General features: G+C 38.7%; 1 protein-coding gene across 5 annotated transcripts in view; it reads right to left on the reverse strand.

The window, feature by feature from the left end:
- The window catches only part of MAST4 (microtubule associated serine/threonine kinase family member 4), a 284,153-nt gene that overhangs the window by 48,976 nt on the left and 211,833 nt on the right, over window positions 1–23,344 (reverse strand). For 3 of the 5 annotated variants that reach the window (XM_052670248.1, XM_052670246.1, XM_052670249.1), the window contains 3 exons: window positions 9,506–9,575; window positions 5,927–6,005; window positions 546–703 (listed from right to left, as the gene is read on the reverse strand). In XM_052670248.1, coding sequence (XP_052526208.1) covers window positions 546–703; window positions 5,927–6,005; window positions 9,506–9,575 — 307 coding nt within the window. Of the gene's footprint in view, window positions 1–545; window positions 704–5,926; window positions 6,006–6,720; window positions 6,742–9,505; window positions 9,576–23,344 lie in introns of all 5 variants that reach the window. The other 2 variants (XM_052670247.1, XM_052670245.1) reach the window with 1 other exon arrangement.

The raw sequence follows: 23,344 nt of genomic DNA on the forward strand, positions 1-23,344 counted from the left end.
TTCAGCTCTCTAGAAGAGCAAAAAAGAACCATAAAAAATATGATCCTCAATAAAATACACCTCACACAAATGTCACTGCAAAGGAAACTCTAAAGGTCAACTCTGGGAAACAAGAAACTGAAGTTTATTTTTATTAAAGAAAACTAATGAATTAATGAATGGTTCCACCCCAACTTCTTGCCCATTTATTCTTCACCACAGTTCTTTTCAGGCACTTCTAGAATATAAATGCATTTCAAATTACTTAAAAAAAAAAAAAAAAAAAAAAAAAAAGACAATATTATTTACGCAATTTGAACTCTAGAAGTCTCTAGATCAGTAAGGCATAGCTCATTAGAAGGGGTTAAGTTGCCACCTTTATGCCTTATCTTACACTGCTGAGCATAGGAACAAAAACTTAAAAAGGGTTATTAATAGTTCAAGCACAGATTCTTACCTCTTGTATTCCATTAGGAAAATAATGAATGCTCCCAATACACAAAACCACAATGTTCTAGAGTACGTCAATTAAAACTCAACCCCTTTCACCTGATGGACAAACCCACCTGAGACTTCTGGAGCGAGGGCGCATTGCTGTGGTCCTGCATCTGTTATCACTTGCAATGCTTTCAGTGGTACAGAAATGTTTAGATAAAAAATGTAGTTCATCAGGTGTTGGTTGGTAAGGTAACTGGTGTAGTTTCTCTTGTGATGAACAAGATGACTGGAAAAGAAAAGCAGAACGCAAACATCCATCAGTGAAGAAGCATTTTCAACATCATATTCTCTGCTTGTGAATGAAGTTGTTTGACATAAAAATTACAGTTATGTTTCCTATGCTTAACTACTAAATTAAAGAAGAACAAAAATAATTAGTCTCAATTTACAGAGCTAAACACAGTTTAAATACAAAAACTACTGTCTCAGAAGAATGAATCATCGCATTTTGAAAGTTCACATTTTGTCTTTCTAAGGCACAGACATCTGGTGTCAGTAATACACAACAGTATGTAGAGAATATTTTAAATGGAGTCTGCTGAAAGTTAATTACTTGAGTAAGGCAAAATAAGTATGTTAGCTGTAGAGTACAACTTATTGCCAATACAATTTTCAATTCTGTACATGTAAATTATTTCATTACGGACAATCAAGATTATCAAAGTTTGGAGAAAAACAGTCTAAATTCTTGCTGAAAAAATTAATGTGCCATAATCTGGACTGATTACTGTAGATGCTCTACTGTTTCTGGTACCGAACATGGTTTCTAACATGGACCAGTTCATGGATATCTGTACATCATCATAGAATTGTTTGAGTAGGAAGAGACCCTTAAAGTCATGTAGTTAAACTCCCCTGCAATGAACAGAGAAACCTACAACTACATCAGGTTGCTCAGAGTCCCATTCAGTCTGATCTTGAATGCTTTCAGGGACAGCGCATCCACCACCTTTCTGAGCAACCAGTTCCAGTGCCTCACCGCTATAAAAAACTTACTGCTTATATCCAGACTAAATCTCCCCCCCCCCCCCCCCCCCCCTTTTTTTTTTTTTTAACTATTTCCACTTGTCCCACCACTACAGACCCCACTGAAGAGTCTGTCCCCTTATTTCTTATCGCTCCCCTTTAGATACTGAAAGGCTGCTATCAGATCTCCCCAGAGCCTTCTCTTCTCCAGGCTGAACAGTCCCATATCTCTTAGACTGTCCTCACAGGGGAGGCATTCTATCTCTTGGATCATTTTGTGGCCCTCTTCTGAACACAATCCAACAGGTCCATGTCTCTCCTGAGACACATCTGGACGCAGGACAACAGATGAGGTCTGCAAGAGCAGGACAGGATCAGCTCCCTCAACTTGCTGGCCATGCCTCTTTTGATGCAGGCCAGGATCTGGTTGGCTTTTGGGGCTGTGAGAGCACATTGCTGGCTCACATCCAGCTCACTATCCACCAACATCCCCAAGTCCTTCTTGGCAGGGCTGTGCTCCACCCTTTCATCCTCCAGCTTGTATTGATAGTGAGGGCTGCCATGATCCAGGTGCAAAACTTGGCACTTGGCCTTAATGAACCCCATGATGTTCACCTGGGCCCACATGACAGGCTTAACCAGTCTAGGTCTCTCTGGATGTCATCCTTTCCCTCATGTGTGCTGCACCACTCAGTATGATGTCATCCACAAACCTGCCAAGGGTGCATTCTATATCCCTGCTGATGTGACTGTGACACTAGAAAGCTGTTATCATGTAGACAATACTTATTTTAACTGTGGAGGGGATAAATTCCAAAAACTTCAATTTCTTTCTGTAACTTGTCAGTCCCCGGATGGCTTTTTCAGCATAAAATTCTTCTCTACGTCCATCTTCTCATGCAAACCATTGTTCACATATAAGACATCAGGACTCTTCCCTGGTTGCTTTTTTACTGAAGGCCTACACAGGGGCCTTTGCATTTGTAGCAAAGGGCATCTTTGCTCTTCCATTCAAAGTGAGAGAAGTCAATGAACTTCCATACTGTACTGACATTTCCATGCATTACTAACGTCAGCAAGTAATATCCAGGCTGTTAATCAAAGGAACAAGACAGTCTTTATAATTACCTGGTAATCTGAATGGTGAAAGCTGAACAAATCCTAATTCTAAGAACTAAAGAAAAGCTTACTTATCGCACTAGATCACATGAAGTCATCTCTTGAAAGAAAAAAGAAAAAAAAAAACTGATGGGAAAAGTTCTCTCTCATAAAAGTAGTGTATATAGGAAAGCTTCATCACATGAGAACAAATTAAAGATAGCAAGACCCCATTATCTTGCTTTGTTGCAGGCTAAAAAGAGTGTAAACCAAGAATTTACCACAGTTTACTTGGTAGGGAGTAACCTGTCGAGCCACAGTAACTCAATTATGAACTTCAGCAGTAGCACATTTCTATGCATAATTCAGTACACAGTACAGACTACTCTCTTTCATATCTCACACTGTTGCAGCTAGCTGCAATTAACCTCATGATTAATTCTACAGCCACCCTCATTAACTTAAAAGAACAATGACGTTTCCCAATACAGACTGTCACGTATACCTATTTCTAAAAAATAAATATCCTTTGCATTTCAGAGGATTCTAGGCACATCAAAAAAGCAATAATCTACTTCATGTTTTTCCACATGTAAGATGACAGGCCTTTTCTTAAGGACTTCCAGCTAAACCAGAACCACGCACCAGAGTGCATTTTCTTGGAGGTCTGAATTCTGACCTCTGCACAGATCAGAGTTCTCACAGTAGAATTCTACAAAGAAAAAAAAAAATAGCCATTCTGGCATTCTAGAATAGTTCATTCAATCAAAAATTACATAGGATTTAACATATTTATCATGAGTGCATCACTACAAGGTAGACGGTTCTTCAAATACAGAAATAAAGATCTGTAGCCAGTATCAGCTAATGTAATTGCAAAGATTTCCTTCCCAACCTTCATATCTATCTTCCCATCCAAATAGTTTACAAAGAATAGGTACTGAAAAAAAAAAAAAAAAAGGTAACCAATTCTTTTTCACATTTTTTACTTCCTATGGGCCTCTTCTCCTAAAAGATACACAATCATCTTAACAGCATGATTCAACTGGAAAGATCAGATTAAACGTTGTTTCTTAGAATACAACACGCCAGTAGTTTATTTTCAATTCACAATGCTAGCAGGAGACATTTTCATTTGCTTTCTGTATTGCTTTTGGATCTGCAGCACAAACCCCTGAAATTCCATTACACTGTTAATTCCACATCCAATACAACAAACAAATAAACAAAAAACAAAACAAAACCACACCACCAAATCACAAAAATGGGGCAACAGGAGGCGGGGTGCAGCATACTCATGGTAGGGTTACTATCAGCTCTTCTGACCCTGCTTTGACTTTCAGTCAAAGTGAAAAGATCCAAGTTGTGCTCTACTGTGTTATCCAAAAACTACTACTGGTTCCCAGTTAATAAATCTCTGGATTAATTAAGGTGTATCTTATTCATCCTGCATTGAAAACTCAGCACTCTGTATGTATACTTATGACTAGCACTTATGATCTGTCACTGTCTTTATGAATCTGGAAAAATACAGAGAGGAAGGTTGCACAGTGCTAGCCACTTCAGATTCTGAAAGCATAGGTGACATTAATTAGATGAAGAGTTTTCATTTTTCAAATGAAGTACATCAGTCAGTGTGCAAAAAACACGAAAAACTCTTCCAGTTAGTAGCAAAGAAATAGTGACTACATTTAAAATTAAAATTTGAAGTTGCCTCAATACTTTTGCAGAGTTCAGCAACAGGTGAGGACTCTTGAAAGAAAAAACAAAAAAAAACTCCACAAAGGAAAAGAAACGTGGGGCATCAACTCTACACTGTCGCTTTCTTCAACAAAATTTAATCTTCCTAGAAAGCAGATTCACAAGTTAGAAATGCTTGTTCAATTATATAAATCTATTCTAGTATTTGTAAGATGTGGTCGTGTCAAAGAATATCAAGGCAGAACTCAAAAATAGTATCACAAAAGTTGAGATACATTAATTACACAAATGACAGTGCTTCTTTTTTTCAGAATAAATGCAAATGTGGTGTAAAAACTGTTTTGTGTTTCAGCACATCCATAAACAAAATGGAGTAAAGAAAGAAACAAAACACTGTAAACTACAATCCTAAAATGGAAGTTATCAAAGAAAAAAGCTATGCCAGTGGATGGAAAATTAGAACTGTGTTTTAAAACATTCCTGATACAGCTTTTTATTTCTTCTCTAGCACGTCTCTCACTTCTAACAACGATGAGGTTACTAAAGCAACTTATTATCTGACAAGCTCCTTTACATCAATATATTTCAAGTGAATAGCACAGCATATCTGCGCTGGTGTCAATAAGAGGTGCATGACTGTGCACCATGGAAAGTGGTCAGAGACAATGTGAAACAAAGCATTTACTTGGCAAAGACTTGATCTAGGTCAGAAGTCGAAAACAAGTGCTGCTGAGAAGCAGTTCAAAATATACAGAGGCTGCTCCAAAAGTAATGCCTCATATCTTATTATGTTAGCCCACAACATTGGAGGCATCTAATTATAGTGATATGGCAGTAGAGATAGCATCTTCCCACCAATACTCCACTTTATTTCATTGCTGTGTGACAAACAGCAGTGGAGACACAGTTTGACAGAACAGCATCTGAGATGGAAGAATGCATTAAACAAGGATGTGTCATTGTATGAGAAAATAATTGCACCCACTGTCATTCACTGACTTGCTGAATATTTATGGAGACCAACCAGTGGATGTAACCACCATGAGGCAGTGGGTGGTACACTTCAGCAAAGGTGACAGTGACAGTGGGTGACTTCTATTGGTGTCTATTCTTACAAGGGACATGCAGGATCTTGTTCATTTCTGGTGAAAATGCACAGCTCATGGTGCTGATTGTATTGAAAAATGTTTTGTAGATGAGAATTTGCTCTGATAGTCTTATAATGCTCTTTGTATCTGTTGTAGTTTCTATGAAAATAAATACGGAAGCATTACTTTCAGAGTGCCCTGTGTACATAAAATCCTCCCAACATTTTTTTTTAAATTAGTAACTAATAGAATTGATTCCACTTTCCAAGAGCTTTTATGGATGAAGATAAAGAGTTGACCATGGTGCAAAATGGTCAAGTTTAATCAGTGCTCAGGATGTGAAATTCCACTACTTCACAATAGAAGTAAAATATACCCAGGAGAAGAGGTTACTTAAATTCTAAAATAAACATTAAAAAAAAAAAAAAAAAAAAACAGACACCAGGTGTCCAGTAAAAAACAGACAACAACAAACAGGAAAAGAAATGACAGATGAAGTCTTACACTGCCTTTTCCTAAAACAAATAATCACTACTTAATTTAAGAATATAGGGCATGTAATGAAAATCTATCTGCATAGCAAAGTGGATACTCACAGAAACAGTTGAGCTGGGTGTATTTGTACCATAGCCAGAAGAAGGGAGGGAAGCCAAAGACCAGCGACGACCATCAGTCCTGTTGTGAAAACTGAGTTTAGTCAAATGAACACTGCAGTATGTAGAAACATCTATGAAGTGTTATCGTGAAAAACTGCATTCCAAAAGCATGTTGCAGACAAGTTTTTTAATAGAAAGTAAACATTCACAAGGGACCACAATAAACAAGCTTTCAGCAAAGATGATTCAGGTTTATGGACTTCCTAAAGCTTTTTTCTAGACCAAATTTATGAGATTAAACAATTAGAAAGTGAATGAATAGATCCACAGAAATGATCTCTCACTAATGTGCATAAAAACTGAACATGGAGTCTTCATAACTTTCAGGTTCATCAAATGAAAACGAATGAGAAGCAAATTAAAAACCTGTGAACAAATGCAAGTCATGATGCTCTGAACCAGAAAATAACCAGAAGACTGCTTTAAGTGCAAGGGTAACACTTTCTTACATGACATCAGTGGAGGACAACAGTAACAAGCTAATCTAAAATAAGTAGGAAATAATGATTTGGTAAACACTTAAATTTGTGCAAAGTTGTAGATCAGTAAAAAGAAATGCCTCAGAAAAAATCATGCTTAATCAGATTAAATAAAAATCGCATCTAGCGTCAATTCTACTCTTCACAGCTTCAGATGAGCTACACATAGAAAAGATGGAGCTTAAACAATCAAAGAGACAAACCAAAAAACAACGACGAAGTCGATGTTTTGATTTCTAAGGAGGTATCATTTACCTGTCATTTCGGTGCCCATGACTGGAGTACAATTGTTATCAAATACGTTAAAATAAAAAAAAAAAAAAAGGAAAATAATACATACATAAACAAGAAAATAAAATTATTTTTATTAATACACAAGATGATGGCAGAGTTGAGAGAAAAATCAAAGTTCTGTTTTACAGCCAGCACAAAGATCACCTTTCAAGTCCAATCTGCACAAAAAATACAACTCCATAAAGGAGAACTTAAGTCACAGCAAATCTGGAGCCCTGAATCTCTTGGGGGAACTTTCCTATCCTTTGAGGTAATCTTTTCCCTTTCCATTCTAGCCGTTTGTTTCCTACTCCCATTTATTTACAAGCTATAACAGAGTACATGTAAATACATCAAGAACTGCATCTGAAATGTCGTCCATTACAAATTAGAACATATCTTAATGCTATTAATTATGAAAAGAGAACATGTAGTAGAAGGACAAGAGTGAGTTTTGGACAAATACTTAGCACAGAATCATATAATCACTAAGGTTGTTGGAAAAGACCTCAAAGATGATATAGTCCAACTGTTTTGCTTTTATTTCATTAATTCCTCACTGTTTCCCGAAAAGAAATCACCAATATCCAGCTCAGTGAGCAATTACAAAAAGAGCTTTCTCTTCATTTTGGCTCATCTGCACAACTTAGGTATGTTCACAGTTGAAAGAGAAACAAAAGGTGATTTAAATTGGCTTAGACCTATATATTCCACAGCAGTGAGATAGAAAATACAGTCAATGAATTATCTATACTGAACAGGGTTCCTGCATCATACAGCAATTCCCACTCATAAAAGCCTTTGAAAAGGGGCAAGGTTATCACAGAAAACATCCCAGAAGCAGAGGAGAGAAAATAGGAAGCATCCAATCAGGAAGAAAGGAGAAAAACTTAGTAAGTACCTACAGCATTTTCCCTGGACCCTGACATACTGTTTGTCACTGGACTACAGTACAGATCTACCTCTCCAGAAGCTCTAGAAAGCAGTATCTGCCAGCTACCCACGGGATCACAGACTCTGGACTTTTACATAGTGGCAGACAGGAGAAGCACAGTCTATTCCTTTTGTGTCACAGCATCAAATCTGGGCAGAGGAAGTTGACACTTGTGCTTGCTGCAGACGGGCCTGAGACACACAGGTTGTGTGGAAATAACCATGATACATACACCAACTTGATAAACTTTTTTATCTACACTTTCAAATGTAGTGTTAACAAACATTTGTGCTATGAACACTGAAGAAAGTCAGTTTTCATGGAAAGTGCTAAAAAGAAGTTTCTTTGAATCCCAGCATAAGGGTTAAATATTTTAAAATAACAGAAAGTTCTTGTGTTAATCGCATAAGAGAAAGACTTAAAACTCTTCATTTGGAAATTAACGGACTTTCAATGCTCTAAGAATGGTTAAAATCAGCTGAAATACTGATAAGACAAATTCATTTTTCTCCTTGAATTTTGAGGTTCAGAGGAACAGGATGATTTGAATTTTTTTTTATTATGGGTGGGAAAGGAAAAGTACTTCCTGCCTGCTGTTTTTCTAAATAATGTTGTCTTTCACATCTGCTTTTTCCATTATAAGCTATTTAAGGATTTAACTAATCTTCCTGAAAATACGTTCACAAACAAAAAATCTATGAAGATGTATCTTTCCTTTTACAATAAAGATATTATCAAGAGGAAATAAATTCCAAAGAAATATTTTTTAAGGTGTTGATTTTAAAAATGGCATCATGCAGTATCAGAAAGACTGGTAGAATCTACTACTGTTTCAGATATGAATAAAAAGAATAAGTGTGTGAAGCTTTCTCCCCTATGCAGCATATAAGTAGAGATCACACACTTGTTCGTGTGCATTTTTATGAGCTGTTGTGTGAGCAACTTCAATGACTGCCTAAAAGAAAGGAAGTAAAGTTATAGCAGTGTTATCTTACTGCGAATACAACAGTTATATACCTGACATTAATGACAAAGAATGCCACTGCACTCCTATTTCATTTTTTTGTGTCTATATTCTTGGGTCAACATACAAACTTTACGTACTCTCCCAGGCTTAGAGTTAATGAATATATTATTTAAGGTAAGTTGACAAGGTATTAAGTGATATGGAACCATAATGGCACAAATAGGCAGTCTCCCATGACACACAATCAATTTAGTTTATGGTTCATTTAATAGTAATTTACCTCATAGATTACTTCAAATTCACTTTACATGATCAAAAATTCTAACATTAATTAACTCTCAGAATGCCCCTATGACAGAACTGTCTGTCTCAGTTGTCCAGATAGTGAAAAAGATCAAGGTCAGATGTAATATCTGGTGACAATCCAGCTGTTACCTGCAAAGCGCAGCTCTATATACAGGCACTTCTACTCCATCTTCTCTATGACAGGATTCTTGCATGCTATGCACTTCTTACATTGTTAGAAATGAGTTTAAAAAATAGATATATGCTACAACTTCTCCGAATTCCAATAGATGAGGAGATAACATCTGCATTTCCATATAGCCCGAATAAGATTCATTTAAAAGTCATTAACAAAACATCTTTTTTTGAATTAAAAAAGGTATAAAGGCACTGCATCAATCATCCAACAAAGTTTTGCTGCAACTGAGGTTTAAAGGAGTTTGTATAACAGAGACAGATATAATTCTTTGTGATAGATTTGACAGATATAACAGCGTATTTGCAATCACCATTTGATATCTGAGTCCAACAACACTTCCTTTCTGCAGAACACACGCAGCACGCTACAGACAAACGCTTACCTTCTTGCAAAAGAGAAGTGGGCTGAGGCACTGGGAGAGAAATTCCTAGGACTGTCTTGAGGACTGTTTCCTGTTGGAAGGGCAAATGAAGAAATAAATACTAGGGAATAGCAAACATCAGGAAAATTCAAACATGCTACTTAAATCACTTTTAGTCAAATTAAAAGCTAATTTTTGAGTTTCTCCTCTCACAGTCTCACAAACTAACACAGAATCTTAATTCTATTTTTTTACTCCTACTTATATAAACCTATGTATCTCTATTCAATTTTAGAAAGTTTTGAAAAATGCTATTTTAGCTTGAAAAAAATATTCTCAAACTCAGAAAGACAGCATTTCTAATCATACACTTGAAAGAAAGAAAAATCAAGATTAGCATGATGCAGCCCTCAGACAAAGTCTCTATAGCATTTTCAAAGTTTTGTTTTGCATTATTCAGGCTTTTTCCTAGCTCCTGTCCCCAAACAAGGAGGGAGAACACATTTAATGATCTTTTATCCATTATTTGTTAAACCAAAAAATAAAAAGTTGAGCATCCTGTGAGACAGGTGATTTGCACATTCTGAACATGTTACAATTTAGGGATAGTTATTTCTCCCTATGTGAATAGTTAATCTCCTGCCCAATGAAAGTGCAGAAAGAAGACAGGCAGTGAGAGGCAGTTGGCTCTTCAACATATATAGCTAGAGTAAACACAGTATAGAGAAAATGTGATAAAAGTGATACCAGAAAAGACCTAAAAAACCCCACTAACCTTCAAGAGTTAAAAATATTTGTTTTAAAGTAGCACCCACATACATCTAAAACCTGTCCTTCCTTAAATAATGAACAGATTGCAAAATCAATACATTAAGATCATGAATTTAATTTTTACATAAATGGGACTACAACATCAAACAAAATATAAAGAAGCTTCTACATGTGGAAAACCTAGTAAATAGTCAGTTCCTAAAATACTTCAAGTGACTTTGATTTCTACTCAAATTTTTGAACAAAAATTGCATTTTTCAGAGTGATATCCTTAAACATTCCATGACAAAGAAATACGAGGTAGTAAACAGAGTCCGTCTCCCTCTTTTATCAGAAGCAGATGAAAGATTCGTTTTCAGCTCTGCTTAAAATCATGCCCTTCCATCTGTTCTTTCCACAGCCCCAAGAGACAAGGATTCCACTTTTGCTGGCCCGTACCCCAGACTGCTTTTTGTCCATTTATTTATCACAGCTGAGCTAGGCCCTTTCAACTTTACCTCCTCCCTCTCAAGACTTTTTCATTACTCTTCAGACACTTCTGAGGGCCTAGATAATTTTGAGGTGGCAAGGATTTTTGTTCCCTTAAAGATGGAAGGGAAGAATGACGGGAATCTACACATGTGGCACAGATTTTAATCTTTACTTGGGGTCCACCACAATTTATTCTTGTCCTGCATGAACTGCAAACACCAAATTACTGACAATAACAGCTCATTTAATTTAACAGCTAACTGGATTTCTTTTGCTGCTTAATAAAGATAAGATAGGCTAAAAAATTTAAAACTGTGCAGATAAAATATTGTCACAAACTCCAGCTACTGCACTGGAAATAACTAACTGTAATTGGGAGTTCTGTGTGAGCTTAGACATGAAAAAAATACAAAAAAAAGCTACCTTAAACTCTGGCAAAGAAGAATCAAATTAGGTGATGGGACAGAAACAGCTTTTGACAGAAGATTATCTGACAAACCATCAGAGGGAAGGTTTCTTAAATTTGTTTCTGGTGACAGCTATTTTTAAGTTTTACAGGGTTATACTTTCTTATCACACATCACCAATTTGCCTAACAGCTAGTTAGGCAAACTAAACATTTACTTTGAGCACAGCATTCACAATAGAGCAAAAAACACTGAAGATGCAGAAATATTATAACTACAATGCAGGGTTCAAGGGGACACATTCTGGTCTCACTACCTCACTAAAAGCAATAAAAGCTCTTCCTCTCAGAGAAAACGCAACATCTATGTCTTATTCTCAAAGAAAAATCTGGATGCAAGCACAATTTCCAAATGCCAATCAGCTTTTAAAACAACAAAATTGGCAAAGCTATATACATAATACTTTGATACTAAACCCTGTGTTTTTATTTAGATGTCTGAGAATCCACACAAGCCTGGAAATAGAATGAAAAATCCGGACCTCAAACAATGGAGGCAACAACTGGTGCTATTAAGGGTGTAAGGTGTGGTGTTCTAGAAAAACAAGAAAGGTTAGAAACAGAGTCCTATACGTGACCTTCATCCATCATGGCATTCATCCACCCCCAAGTCCATCTGCATGTCAATACCTGGGAGACTTTCAAATAAAAGCCAGCGCCAGTTAATTCTCTGCCCATATGTGCAGTGCTTACTTATTAGTCAAATCCCGTTGTTCTTTGGGATCTGCTGGCTACTGTATGTTTTAGTCCTAGGATATTTCCATGTTGCCGAGTTTATTGTTGATGTCCCCGACAGGATGAAGTAAACTTGACTGGTGGTCAGGCACTAGGTAACTAATTAACTTCAGATCCTCTGGGAGAAGTAACACAATGAATAGGCAATCAGCAGATCAAAACAATACTTTCAACTTACGACAATACGTGGGGTGCCTCATTCTGCAATCAGCTATTCTTAAGAACACTATACATAAATTAATTGAATTGTTCAATTGTTTTGTCATTAGTCAATAAGTCCTGTGCCTTTACCACGGAGGGAAGATTATTAAATCTTTTCAAAAGGCATGTTACATTGATGTATTTTTAATAGCAGCCTACTTAGAAAACAAAGACATTCTGATACAAGCATTTTGTTAGCACTGAATGAATAACAGATTAACAATAACTGGAATCATAAATTCCCAACTACTCAAAGACAGTTCAAGTTTGAAGTCTTGGTGTCATTATCTGGTAGTCTTTTGAAATGAATTACAGCACAGCAGCACAATGTAACAAGAGGTCATGCTCCTCTATGTCTGTTTACTTGGTGGTGAATGCACGCTATGAAGTGAACAGTACACTAGAAAACACTAATAGTCACAGATCTGAATTTCATTTTCCAAGAAACTGTCAGTCAGCAACATATAGAGCTGTGCAGCAGAATCATTCTGAATATTTCTGCAGGTGTTTCCACTGAGATCTGCACAGAGGAAAGGGTCTTGTGCTATTTCAAAACAATTAATTATGCCTCATGCCTCAGTTACAGAAAGGAAGGTTAGCAAGCTCCTTAAATCCGTTTGCCAACTCAAACTTCTCTACGCAGACTTTTTGCTGAATTGCCTTGTTGTGGTTTGCAGCTGGTTTGTTTTATTCTGGTTGTCATTGAAGACTCCTGGCTGGCTCAGTAGCATTGACTGCTTCCAGGAGAAACCAGCATTAGGCAGGCACAAAGAAGTAGGAAAGCTGTATCTATTATTTTACTTCCTCCAAGCTGGAATTAACACTGAAACATAGGCCCAGAAAAAAATCTGAAGTTTACACTGATAAGACAGTACAATTCCTGCTTTCAGTATACTGGGAAACAGTAGAGACAAGAAGAGGAAACCACAAATTACACTTACAGTGTTCTCAAGAAGAACAGAGAGTTCTTTTCACAATCAGACCATTACTTACCTACTTAAAATACCAGCAGTGCTATGTCTTAATAGCACTTAACTTGAAATTTAGTTGAATTTACGTGTTAACATACCATTCACTATTTCCTTCTAATCTCCGAACAGAGAAGGTGCTCTGGGACTGACAGCTCGCTCCAAAACAAGACTAAATAATATTAAGCTGAGTTTTAGCAGAACAGTTTCTATAGTTCTACATATGATAACAGTCAGAGTAACTGAAACACTGTTTTAATTCCCTTAAAAAAAAAAAAAAAAGATTAAAAACTTTAGCATTTAGCACTCCTGACTTTCACCCAAAAATAAAGGCTTTGCTCCCTTACATTCATTTACAAACCTTATCCTTCCCCAAAACACAACCTCTACAGACTGCTATTTAAGCAGAACAGCACAGAAGTTGTGTAAGAGAGATCCTTCTCAGCCTCAAATACATCACAGTAAGGCCAGTACTTGTTATCACCTACTATGGACAGAAAAGACACATACAAAGTTAAACATCTAGGAAAATCCAGACCTTGAAAATCCTAGAAAGAGGACCACATGTACAGGTAAGAATTTGGGCCTTGAAATTTTGCTTTAGGCATAGATTTATTGAATCCCATAGGAAAGGTAGAGATTGTCACAGCCATACTTAGTGGAAGATTCTTCAGGAATCCTTACATTCTGGGATACACTGCAATACACATCTCTCTTCCCATTCCCTGCAAAACACCTCTGACCAATTTAGATTACAGCACAGGTTCTTCAGTCCTCTATTTGCTAAGCCAATTAAGTAGCAGTCTGTTAGTCTTCCATGAGAAAGTCTCACATTCAGTCATACTAGCTTCCCTTTCTCCATGGTCCCACAACCATGACAACATGAAGCGTTCCAGGTAAAATTTAACCACAACATTGTTCAGTGGCCTGAAACCTTACCTGATTCAACTGAAAATTACTTGCTTTGCATAATCTTCTGAGATTTGATTTTGAAAGATAGACTAGTTTCACCCTTGCAAATACCATCTGATTCCACTTCTTCTCTAAATTCCTAAGCAGTAGATATTTCTTTTACTGGTCTTCCAGCACAAAAAGGCTGCATGTTATTATTTCAACCTCTTTACTATAAATCTCAAATAAATTCAGTCACCTCAATAGAGTTTCCCAAACATCGTCTTGACTGGATGTTTTCTAACTTTACATCAACAAAGTAAGTTTTTTTTTTTCCAATGTCCATTAGAAAAAGATTACCATTTGGCCAAAACCAAAACCTGAGGACTTTACTGGTAACCTTCGCAACTCTTCTGTGAGCCCTGCCAAAAAGGACTTGGGTATTAGTGGATGGTGAGCCGGATGTGTTCCAGCACAGCCCCAAAAGCCAACTTATCCTGGACACAAAAGAAGTGCTGTCAGGAGGGAAAGGGAAGTGATTCTGCCCCTCTACTCTGTGCTGGTGAGACCTCACCTGGAGCACCGTGTCCAGTGGAGGACCACAAAAATGATCCAAGGTATGGAATACTTCACTTACAAGGATAAGCTGAGAGAGCTGGGTCTGTCCAGCATGGAGAATAGAAGGTTTTGGTGCAACCAATAGTGGCCTGTCAGTATACAAAGGGGGCTGTAAGAAGTAAGGGGACAGACTCTCCCGCAAGGCCTGTAGTGATAGACAATGAGAAATAGTTTCAAACTAGAAAAGGTGAGATTCAGAGTGGTTATAAAGAAAATTATTTATTTATTTATTTAACAATATGAGCAGTGAGTGAGGCACTGAAACTAGTTGCCCAGAGAGGTGATGGATGTTCCATCCTTGCAGGCATTCAGTGTAAGGCTGGACCTGACTCTGAGCAACCTGATCTAGCTGTAGATGTCCTTATTCACTGCAGGGGAGTTGGGGACTAGATGACCTTTAAATGACCTTTAAACTAGATGACCTTGCAAATCATCAGATTCTATGATTCCATGATTTCTCATTTTTGCACAACACACACCTCCTCTTTTTTAAGCCATTTCCTACTTGCAATTCTTATCCTAGTACTTGTTTTCTTAGTGACACCACATGGAACATTGTATTAAGAAACACAAGATTTACAGCATTACTCCTAACAGTTGATACTCATTTCTGCAGTAGATAAAATTAAACAGCACTACATGTGATTATTAATCATCAGGGGGTTAGCATCACCCACAAGAACAAGCTTCTGTGACTGCTGAGGTGGGGACATCTGAACGCCCTGACTTGCTGTGATGACAATCACTCACTCGAAGGCTGGGTGGTGCAGATGACCTGCCTACACAGCAGCAGGCATTCATCTGGAAAAGTCCATTAGCATCCAGGGCACCAGATGTTGTCCAAGCTGATACTGCAACCCTTTGCCTCTCACAATTCTGAATGCAGTCAGTTAATGTAAAAGCTAACAGGACCTCTAAGCAGGCTTAGAGGCTTTCAACCCAGATATTAAATATGAAGGATATCCAAACAACTAAGATAAGATTATTAGTGTAATGAACAAGATTTGAACCTCAAGAAGTGTCATTAGTGTACATGTTTTCTATTTTAATAAGAAAATTTCACATCATGATAGTTGAAATTACTCTAGAAATCTTACTGTCTTTTTATATATGCAAAAGACTTCAGCAGTAAACCGTTCCCTCTTTGACCAGTGCTATGTATTTACTGCACAAGGTATTTACTTTATTGTTAAGGTGTCATCTCACATGTACTCCCCTATCTAGGCTCATGAATCTGAGAAATATTGAGAAGGTAAGACAAGCACTTAAAAATCTTTATGAAACTATTCAGGGTTTACCCAATTCAGCTTGCACATATAAAGATTAATAACAGACCGCTTTGTAGGAACAATCCTCTGTTATCCCCATCTCAAACAATTATAATAGGAGAACGAGAAGTGGTATAAAGTGCACTGAGTCTACATGACTTTCTTATATGTAATGAAAATTCGCATAATTCTAAACTTGACCACCTCAAGTCTTCCTCAAAGGGTGTCTTTTTAATTAGAATGGCCTGTACCTTCAGTTTAGTCTGAACTTGTAAGAAAAGGACTGCAAGGAAGAGTGTGGGTATAAAAAGCACTGAAAATATCCTGAAAGATTTACAATTATGCTCAAGAAGTTCTTCTTTAGAACAGAGCGAGACTACATGCAATGCTGGTTTTGGATAGGTCCAACTCAAATCACTGTGATTACGCACCAGCAACCCGAGTTCTTTTAAGTCTGAAATAATGACAAGTTACTGAAGGAGCAACCAGATCTCTAAAATGATTGTTGAGCAGATCACCAAAGATGAAAACACTCCTCAGCAAAGCCAGCAGTACTGGGATGAGTATTAATTCAGTGCACTCTGACTAATAGAGCTCCACCCTCACACTCAGAGTACGCCTTTATATACCTTGCTTCTATTGATACTAAAGATACACATAACACCCTTCCCTTCAAGATGTGAAGTCTTGTAAACTAGTTATCCCAAAAGAACTTACCTCAAGTACAGAATGCAAGCAGAGATAACTCAATATATGCTTTAATCCTGCCTGTCCTCCCAACAAGAGCAATAAATTGATGTAAAATGGATCTTTGTGGAGCAAGGCATGAACATACTGAATTTGGGTACTTATAAAGCACGGAATTTCCAACCAACACAAACAGTTTTAAGGACAGAATACAGTACTGCAGACATCTCAAGATAATTAATAGAAATAATTAACAGAATTAATTAATAGAAACTGGATATAATAAAGTCTGACAGACAACTTTGATTCCCTTCAATTTCATTAGTCTGCAATAAAGAATAAGTACATGCCATAATGACTAAGATGCAACAAGCCTGAAGTCAAAAACCTGGTCAAATTAAACAACAGTATTTAGTACAATATTTCCTGTTTTCTGTGAGGTTAACAGTCATTTCTCCACAGAGATGCCTAGAGTACTCTGACAGTACTCTAGCAAGAAAAGCATTCACAGTATGAAACCGAAGCCAGAATGGTGCTAAGACCTGAGGCCTTTCGATACATAAAGGGGCTGAGGATTCGACATCTGGGCACAGTACTCCAGGGGAGCTTTCACTAGCACACAGTACAGGGGCAGGATCAGCACCATAACATGCAGACCAGCATCTGGTTGGCATTCTGGGCTGTGAGGGCACACTGCTGGCTCACACACAGATAGATTGCCATGCACCAGCTCTCCCAAGCCTGTCTTGACAGAGCTGTGCTTAGTCCCTTTGTCTCCAGTTTGCATTGTAGTAGGAGCTGCTGTGATTCAGGTGCAAGGCCTTACATCATTCAGATCAATGTTGTACATCATCTCCTATACAGCTAATACCCTCCAGTTACTGGATAGCGTTTTCTATGGTGGTTCCATTTACCTGGGAAACACATCAGATCTTCTTTCAAGGGATACCTTTCTTTCACAGATGACAAGAGTTGCCTCCACAGGGTGAAGGCTTGTGTCCCTCTTCCCACTGCTTTGTTAACATTCCCTTTACCTAAAAAGGAATCTCAGCTTTGCTGCCCAGTAAGCCCAGGGTCCTGGCCCCATTATCCCTGTACTGGAGCATTCATGTGGATGATAGCTGAAATCTTTCTGTGTATCTTGCAGTTCACCCATAATTAGTGGTCAGAAAGTTATTGGCTCCTTTATGAGTTCTGACTCTTCCTCCTCTCATCATCATGATGGCCCTGTTTCATCCTCATCTTATTCTATCCTTATTTTAGTAGGCATTTCTGTTCTTACTAAACAAGCTGACTTTTGCAGACACTTTTTTTTGTCTTGTTTATAGACGAGACGAAGATTGGCACAGATTGGTTATCTGACTAAACTGCAAGGCCTGGTGTAGTGGCTGGAGCAAATGTAGGGCCAGTTACACTGCCACCAGACCCACAGACTTCTTTCCCTTTAGGGTGCCAAATAAAAAAGTGTTGAGCAGTAGGCCAGGCCACAGAACATTGTAGTGATTTGAGTCTCTCTAAGATTGTCAAGGCAGCAGCACACCTTTTCCGAATATTTTCCCAGCTTCTTAGGATTCTGCAGTTGTTTAGGGGTGAAGTTCCAAAACAATAATGGTGTCCACTGTTCTAGGTGCCTGACCATCCCATCCCATGCTCCCAACCATTCATCCAGCCTCAGGACAGACCACTGGGAGAAATTCTTAAACATCTTCTTAACCTTAAACTGAAACACTATCTGAAACACTATCAGTATGCATAGAAATTTTAACATGCTGGTTTGAGCATTCCCACTTGTCTCCCCCACAGCCTGACTCCCCCAAGTGACAAAGTAAAGAGTGAAATTAAAAGTTTCCAATATATGCTTCCTAAAACATAAAGATGACTGCAATATTAAATAGAAATACCAGGTTAGTTTCCAAAACAGTGTTATACCAAATAGATGAATGATAATCTCAATCCAGCCCCCAGAAATGGTAAATAATGCAGCAGGATTGTATATCACAAGTAAGTATTTAATATGGTTCTGTGCAAATACTAAGACCTCCAAAAACAGAAAGAAAAAAAAACATTCTGAACAGCAGAAACTGTTAAACTACTACAACACCTACAACAGTTTTGCTTTAACATGCTCGGTTCAGAGCTGTCATTATCACAACCATTAGAGCTCCATGCTGAGCGCCGAAAGGACTGTTGTGGCTGACTCTTTCCCACTGAGCAGCCCAGCCTGGTGCAGGGCATGCTCCCATCACTCAGCAATGGTCAAACATCCCTGTACTACAAACATTGACTCAGCTGAAACCAAGACAATGAGGCATCATAAGATACAAAGAACTAAGTTTCAGAGATGGGTAGAAAATTCTCAAGACAGTCGAGAACTGAAAGAATATTTAGTGGCTCCAGGTCTCAACTTTACCATCAGTTACACTCAGCCTCTTGAATGGCAAGTGTCAATACCTTTTTCCTTTGATAGCCCAGAGGAATATAACGGTGCAGTATCACATGACGACGAGCTACCTGCTTGCCGCTGCTCATAGCCTGATCTGTTCAACCTGCAGCAATCTGAGACTTCTTGCACAAAACTGAATTCTGACAACATGCACAAAAACAGTATCTGGAACAGGATTCCCTTCCAACATCCTCCACACTCTGCATCATCCTACTAGGACTTTTGCCACGTGCACATGCAATTATTGCACTTCAGCCAAGGATAGCCTAATTAAAAAATCTTGTTTCTGTTGAATGCCAGCACAGGTCCTACACTGCACATTTAGTTTGCTCAACTGGAACTGGAAACTATTTTGTTTCCTCCTGTCTTTCCTGCTTCAATTTTTATTTCTTTTTGTTTGTTCTCCAGCAGCAACCACTAATTAAAGAAGTGAAAATGTGCTTATCTTTTCTGAAGGTAATCTTCACCTGAGATTTGGGATTATAATATATGCTCCTGGTAGAATGTCCTGTGCAGACTGCAAAAATAAACGCTGTTCTGATTTAGTAAACTTTTCTGGTAACATTTCACCACTATTAGTTACTTTGCAGACATAGTCAAAGGAGACCTTAAAAATCATCAAGCATGACAGTAGATAAATCAGGCTGTCTCAGTGGAGTTAAGGAGGCCTCTCTAATTTGAAGAACTCAACACTCACATACAAACTCCCCAAAAGAGTAAATAAAGCAGGACATAGAGAACAAACTGCAGAGCGGCTTGAGTTGAAAGGGGCCTCAGGAATGATGAAGTTCCAACACCCCTGCCACATGCAGGGCCACCAACCTCCCCATTTAATACTACATCATGTTGCCCAAGGCCCCATCCAACCTGCCCCTGAATACCTCCAGGGATGGACGGGCCACCCACAACCTCTCAGGGCAGCCTGTTCCAGCAACTCACCACTCTCTTTGTAAAGAACTTCCCCTGACATCCAACCTAAATCTTCCCTCCCTCAACTTAAAACCATTTCCCCTTGTCCTGCTGTTATCAACCCTTTCAAAGAGTTGATTCCCCTCCTGTTTATATCCCTTTAGATACTGGGAAGCTGCAGTGTCACTCTGCAGCCTTCTCCAGGCTGAACAAGCCCACTCCCTCAGCCTGTCTTTGCAGGGGAGGTGCTCCAGCCCTCTCATCATCTTTGTAGCTCTCTGGACCATCCCCAAAAGCTCCCTGTCTTGTATTGGGGACCCCAGACCTGGACACAGTACTCCAGATGGGGCCTCACAAGAGCAGAGTAGAGAGGGACAATCACCTCCCTGTCCCTGCTGGCCACCCCTCTACTGGAGCCCAGGATCCCATTTGCTTTCTGAGCTACAAGAGCACACTGCTGGCTCATGTTAAGATTTTTATCCACCAGATCCCAGGTCCTTCTCTGCAGGGCTGCTCTCAAGGATTGCTCTTTCTAGTCTGTATTCCTCCAGCCCAAGTTCAAAACCTTATACTTTGCTGTGCTGAAACTCATTAGATTCACCTGGGCCCACCTGTCCAAGTCTCTTGAGGTCCCTCTGAATGGCATCCCCTCCTTCCACTGTGTCAACTACACCACTCTGCTTGGTGTCATCAGCAAACTTGTGGAGGGTGCACTCGATTCCATCATCAGTGTAACTGATAAAGAGGTTAAACAGTACTGGTCCAAGACAGACCCCTGGGAGTCACTACTCATTACCAGCCTCTATCTGGACATAGAAGCACTGATCACTGCCCTTTGTCTGTGGTCTTTCAATCAGTTCTTTATCCACTTAGTGGTCCAAACTATCCCTTGTTACACTTCTCTGCTGGACTTAGCAAAAAACTACAGGTTTCCAGCAAGAGCAGGGAGGTCACTTGAGCAAGTAAGCCCTGGTGGTTCTGACAACACAAGAATACAGCAATGGTAGAAATCCATAGTTTCTTCAGACTTAAGTTATCAAGGATTTATGAACACTTGATACCTTGAACTCCTAAAACACATACAGAAGAAAATTCTTATATGGTCTCACTATGTTTTTAAGTAACACATTTGCATATCTGCTTGTATGAATTAGGATCGCATTCACGGTATTCAAATATTAAGAAATGATTTTGCCTAAGTCAGCTCTAGAAAGTATCTACTCCATCTGCACAGTAAGAAGTAAACTACTCAAGGCTGTCTCTGAGCATGCTGTAATTTCAAATTATTCCTGCAAGGGACTACTCCAGACACGATAGCCAGCTGAGTCAGGAGCCAATGACTATGCAATTGTTTACTGTAAACTACTACACACAGAACTGAAACTAAAAAAACAGTCATAAACATGCAAATTTCTAGCACAGAAGAGATATCCCATTGCTGCTGAAGTCTTCAGCATGCACACCTTGGGAAAACAAGGTACAAGTATAAGAGAATCTGTTGCATTCAGTGCAGTGAAGTGTTCCTCAGGGGTAATTATTGGAACTGGCACCATTTAACATCTTTGTTGGTGATGTGGACGGTGGGATTGAATGTACTCTCAGTAAGTTTTCAAAGAGCACCTGTGTGGTGCAGTCAACATGCTGGAGGAAGGGAGGCATCCAGAGGGACCTTCTCAGGCTTGAGAGGTAAGCCTATGCAAATCTCAGAAAGTTCAACAAGGCCATGCACAAAGTCCTGCACCTGGGTCAGGGGAATCCCAAACATGAATATAAGTTGGGTGATGAGCGCACAGAAAGCAGCCCCGTGGAAAAGGATTTAGGGATAGTGATGGACAAGAAAATGAACATTAGACAGCACTAATTTGCACTCACAGCCCAGAAAACCAACCATGCCCTGAGCTGCATGGAGGTGGCCAGAAGGGCAAGAGACACAACTGCCCTCCTCTCTATTCCACTCAAGAGGCTCCACCTGGAGTACTGTATTCAGCTCAGGGGCCCCCAGTACAAGAAGGACCTGAAGATGTTGGAGAAGATCCGGAAGGGGTCATGAAGATGCTCAGAGGGCTGGAACACCTCTCCTGCAAAGGAGGCTGAGGGAACCAGGCTTGTTCAGCCTGGAAAAGAGAAGGCTCTGGGAAGATCCCAGAAAGATCTTCCAGTATTTCAGGGGGCCTAAAGGAAAGATGGAGAGGGATTCTTTTGTCAGAGACTATAGTGACACAACAATGGGCAATGGCTTTAAACTTCAGAAGGAAAATACATTATATATAAGGAATAAATTCTTCACTATGAGCGTAGTGAGGCACTGGAACAGGTCGCCCAGAGACGGTGTGGATGCACCCTCCCTGGAAGCATCCAGAGCTCCATCAGATGGGGCTTTGGGCAACTCCATCTAGTGAAAGGTGTCCCTTCTCATGCCAAGTGGGGTGGAACTAGATGGTCTTTAAGGTCACTTCCAACTTAAACTATTATATGACCCTATGATCTTGCGTAACTGCAGAAGTTGCCAAGCTTCCACAGCAAGTTTTTTGAAAACATGGCACATACTGCTCAGTTTCAGAAAAGTTTCAGAAAGTTTTCAGAAAAGAATAGGCTACACTTAACTTTCTTTAATACTATCATTTTTCTACATTTAGAGTGGCTTGCTCACAGTTTTGAAATCAACAGTATTATTCAGACTGGACATCAGTAAAAATTTATTTATTTGTGAGAGTGGCAAAACACTGGATAGGCTTTCTAGTAAGGTGTTTGATGCCCTACGTCTGTCAGTGCTCAAGATGCATTTGGGTAACGTTTTAAATTTTGTTTTGATCTCAAGTATTCAGGTAATTGGACTAAAGGATCTGTAAGTTCCTTCCAAATGTAGTATTTTATTCTACTCCTGTTTTATGTTTGAGAAACTGCACATAGCATGTTATCTTGAACTCTTCACAAATCTTCATGATCTCATCTGTGTTTCTGATTGTGATAGCCTGCTGCTCAGTTTGAAGAGAACCACTCTATTTTTTCTAATAATGTTACTTCCACTAGAAAACTGCAAGTGTCGCACAAACTCAACTCCTTCTTGAAAAACACACACAGAACTCTGCACTTTATCTTCCACCATCCACGAACAGTACTACAAAGTAGTCAGTGTGAGTGCCAACACAAAAAAACATGACAGAATAATTCTTTGAAGAAATGCGTTTTTATATTCTAAAAATGCTTTTTTTGAAAACTGAGGACAATTGTTATCAATAATATCCCAAATCTACAGACTTTTTATTCAATCTTTGATTCAATCCAAAGCATCTCTTCAGCTGCTTTAGAAGCAAAATGGAATATGACAAATGAAGCACTGAAATTTCTTGCCATGTGTCTAACATCAAAAATCCTAAGGAGCAAAAACACTATAATACTGTAATACTTTACTCACCAACTCCATTAAATTTA

This window comes from Tympanuchus pallidicinctus, unplaced genomic scaffold (assembly GCF_026119805.1).
Source record: "Tympanuchus pallidicinctus isolate F22 unplaced genomic scaffold, pur_lepc_1.0 scaffold9, whole genome shotgun sequence".
NCBI lineage: Eukaryota > Metazoa > Chordata > Aves > Galliformes > Phasianidae > Tympanuchus > Tympanuchus pallidicinctus.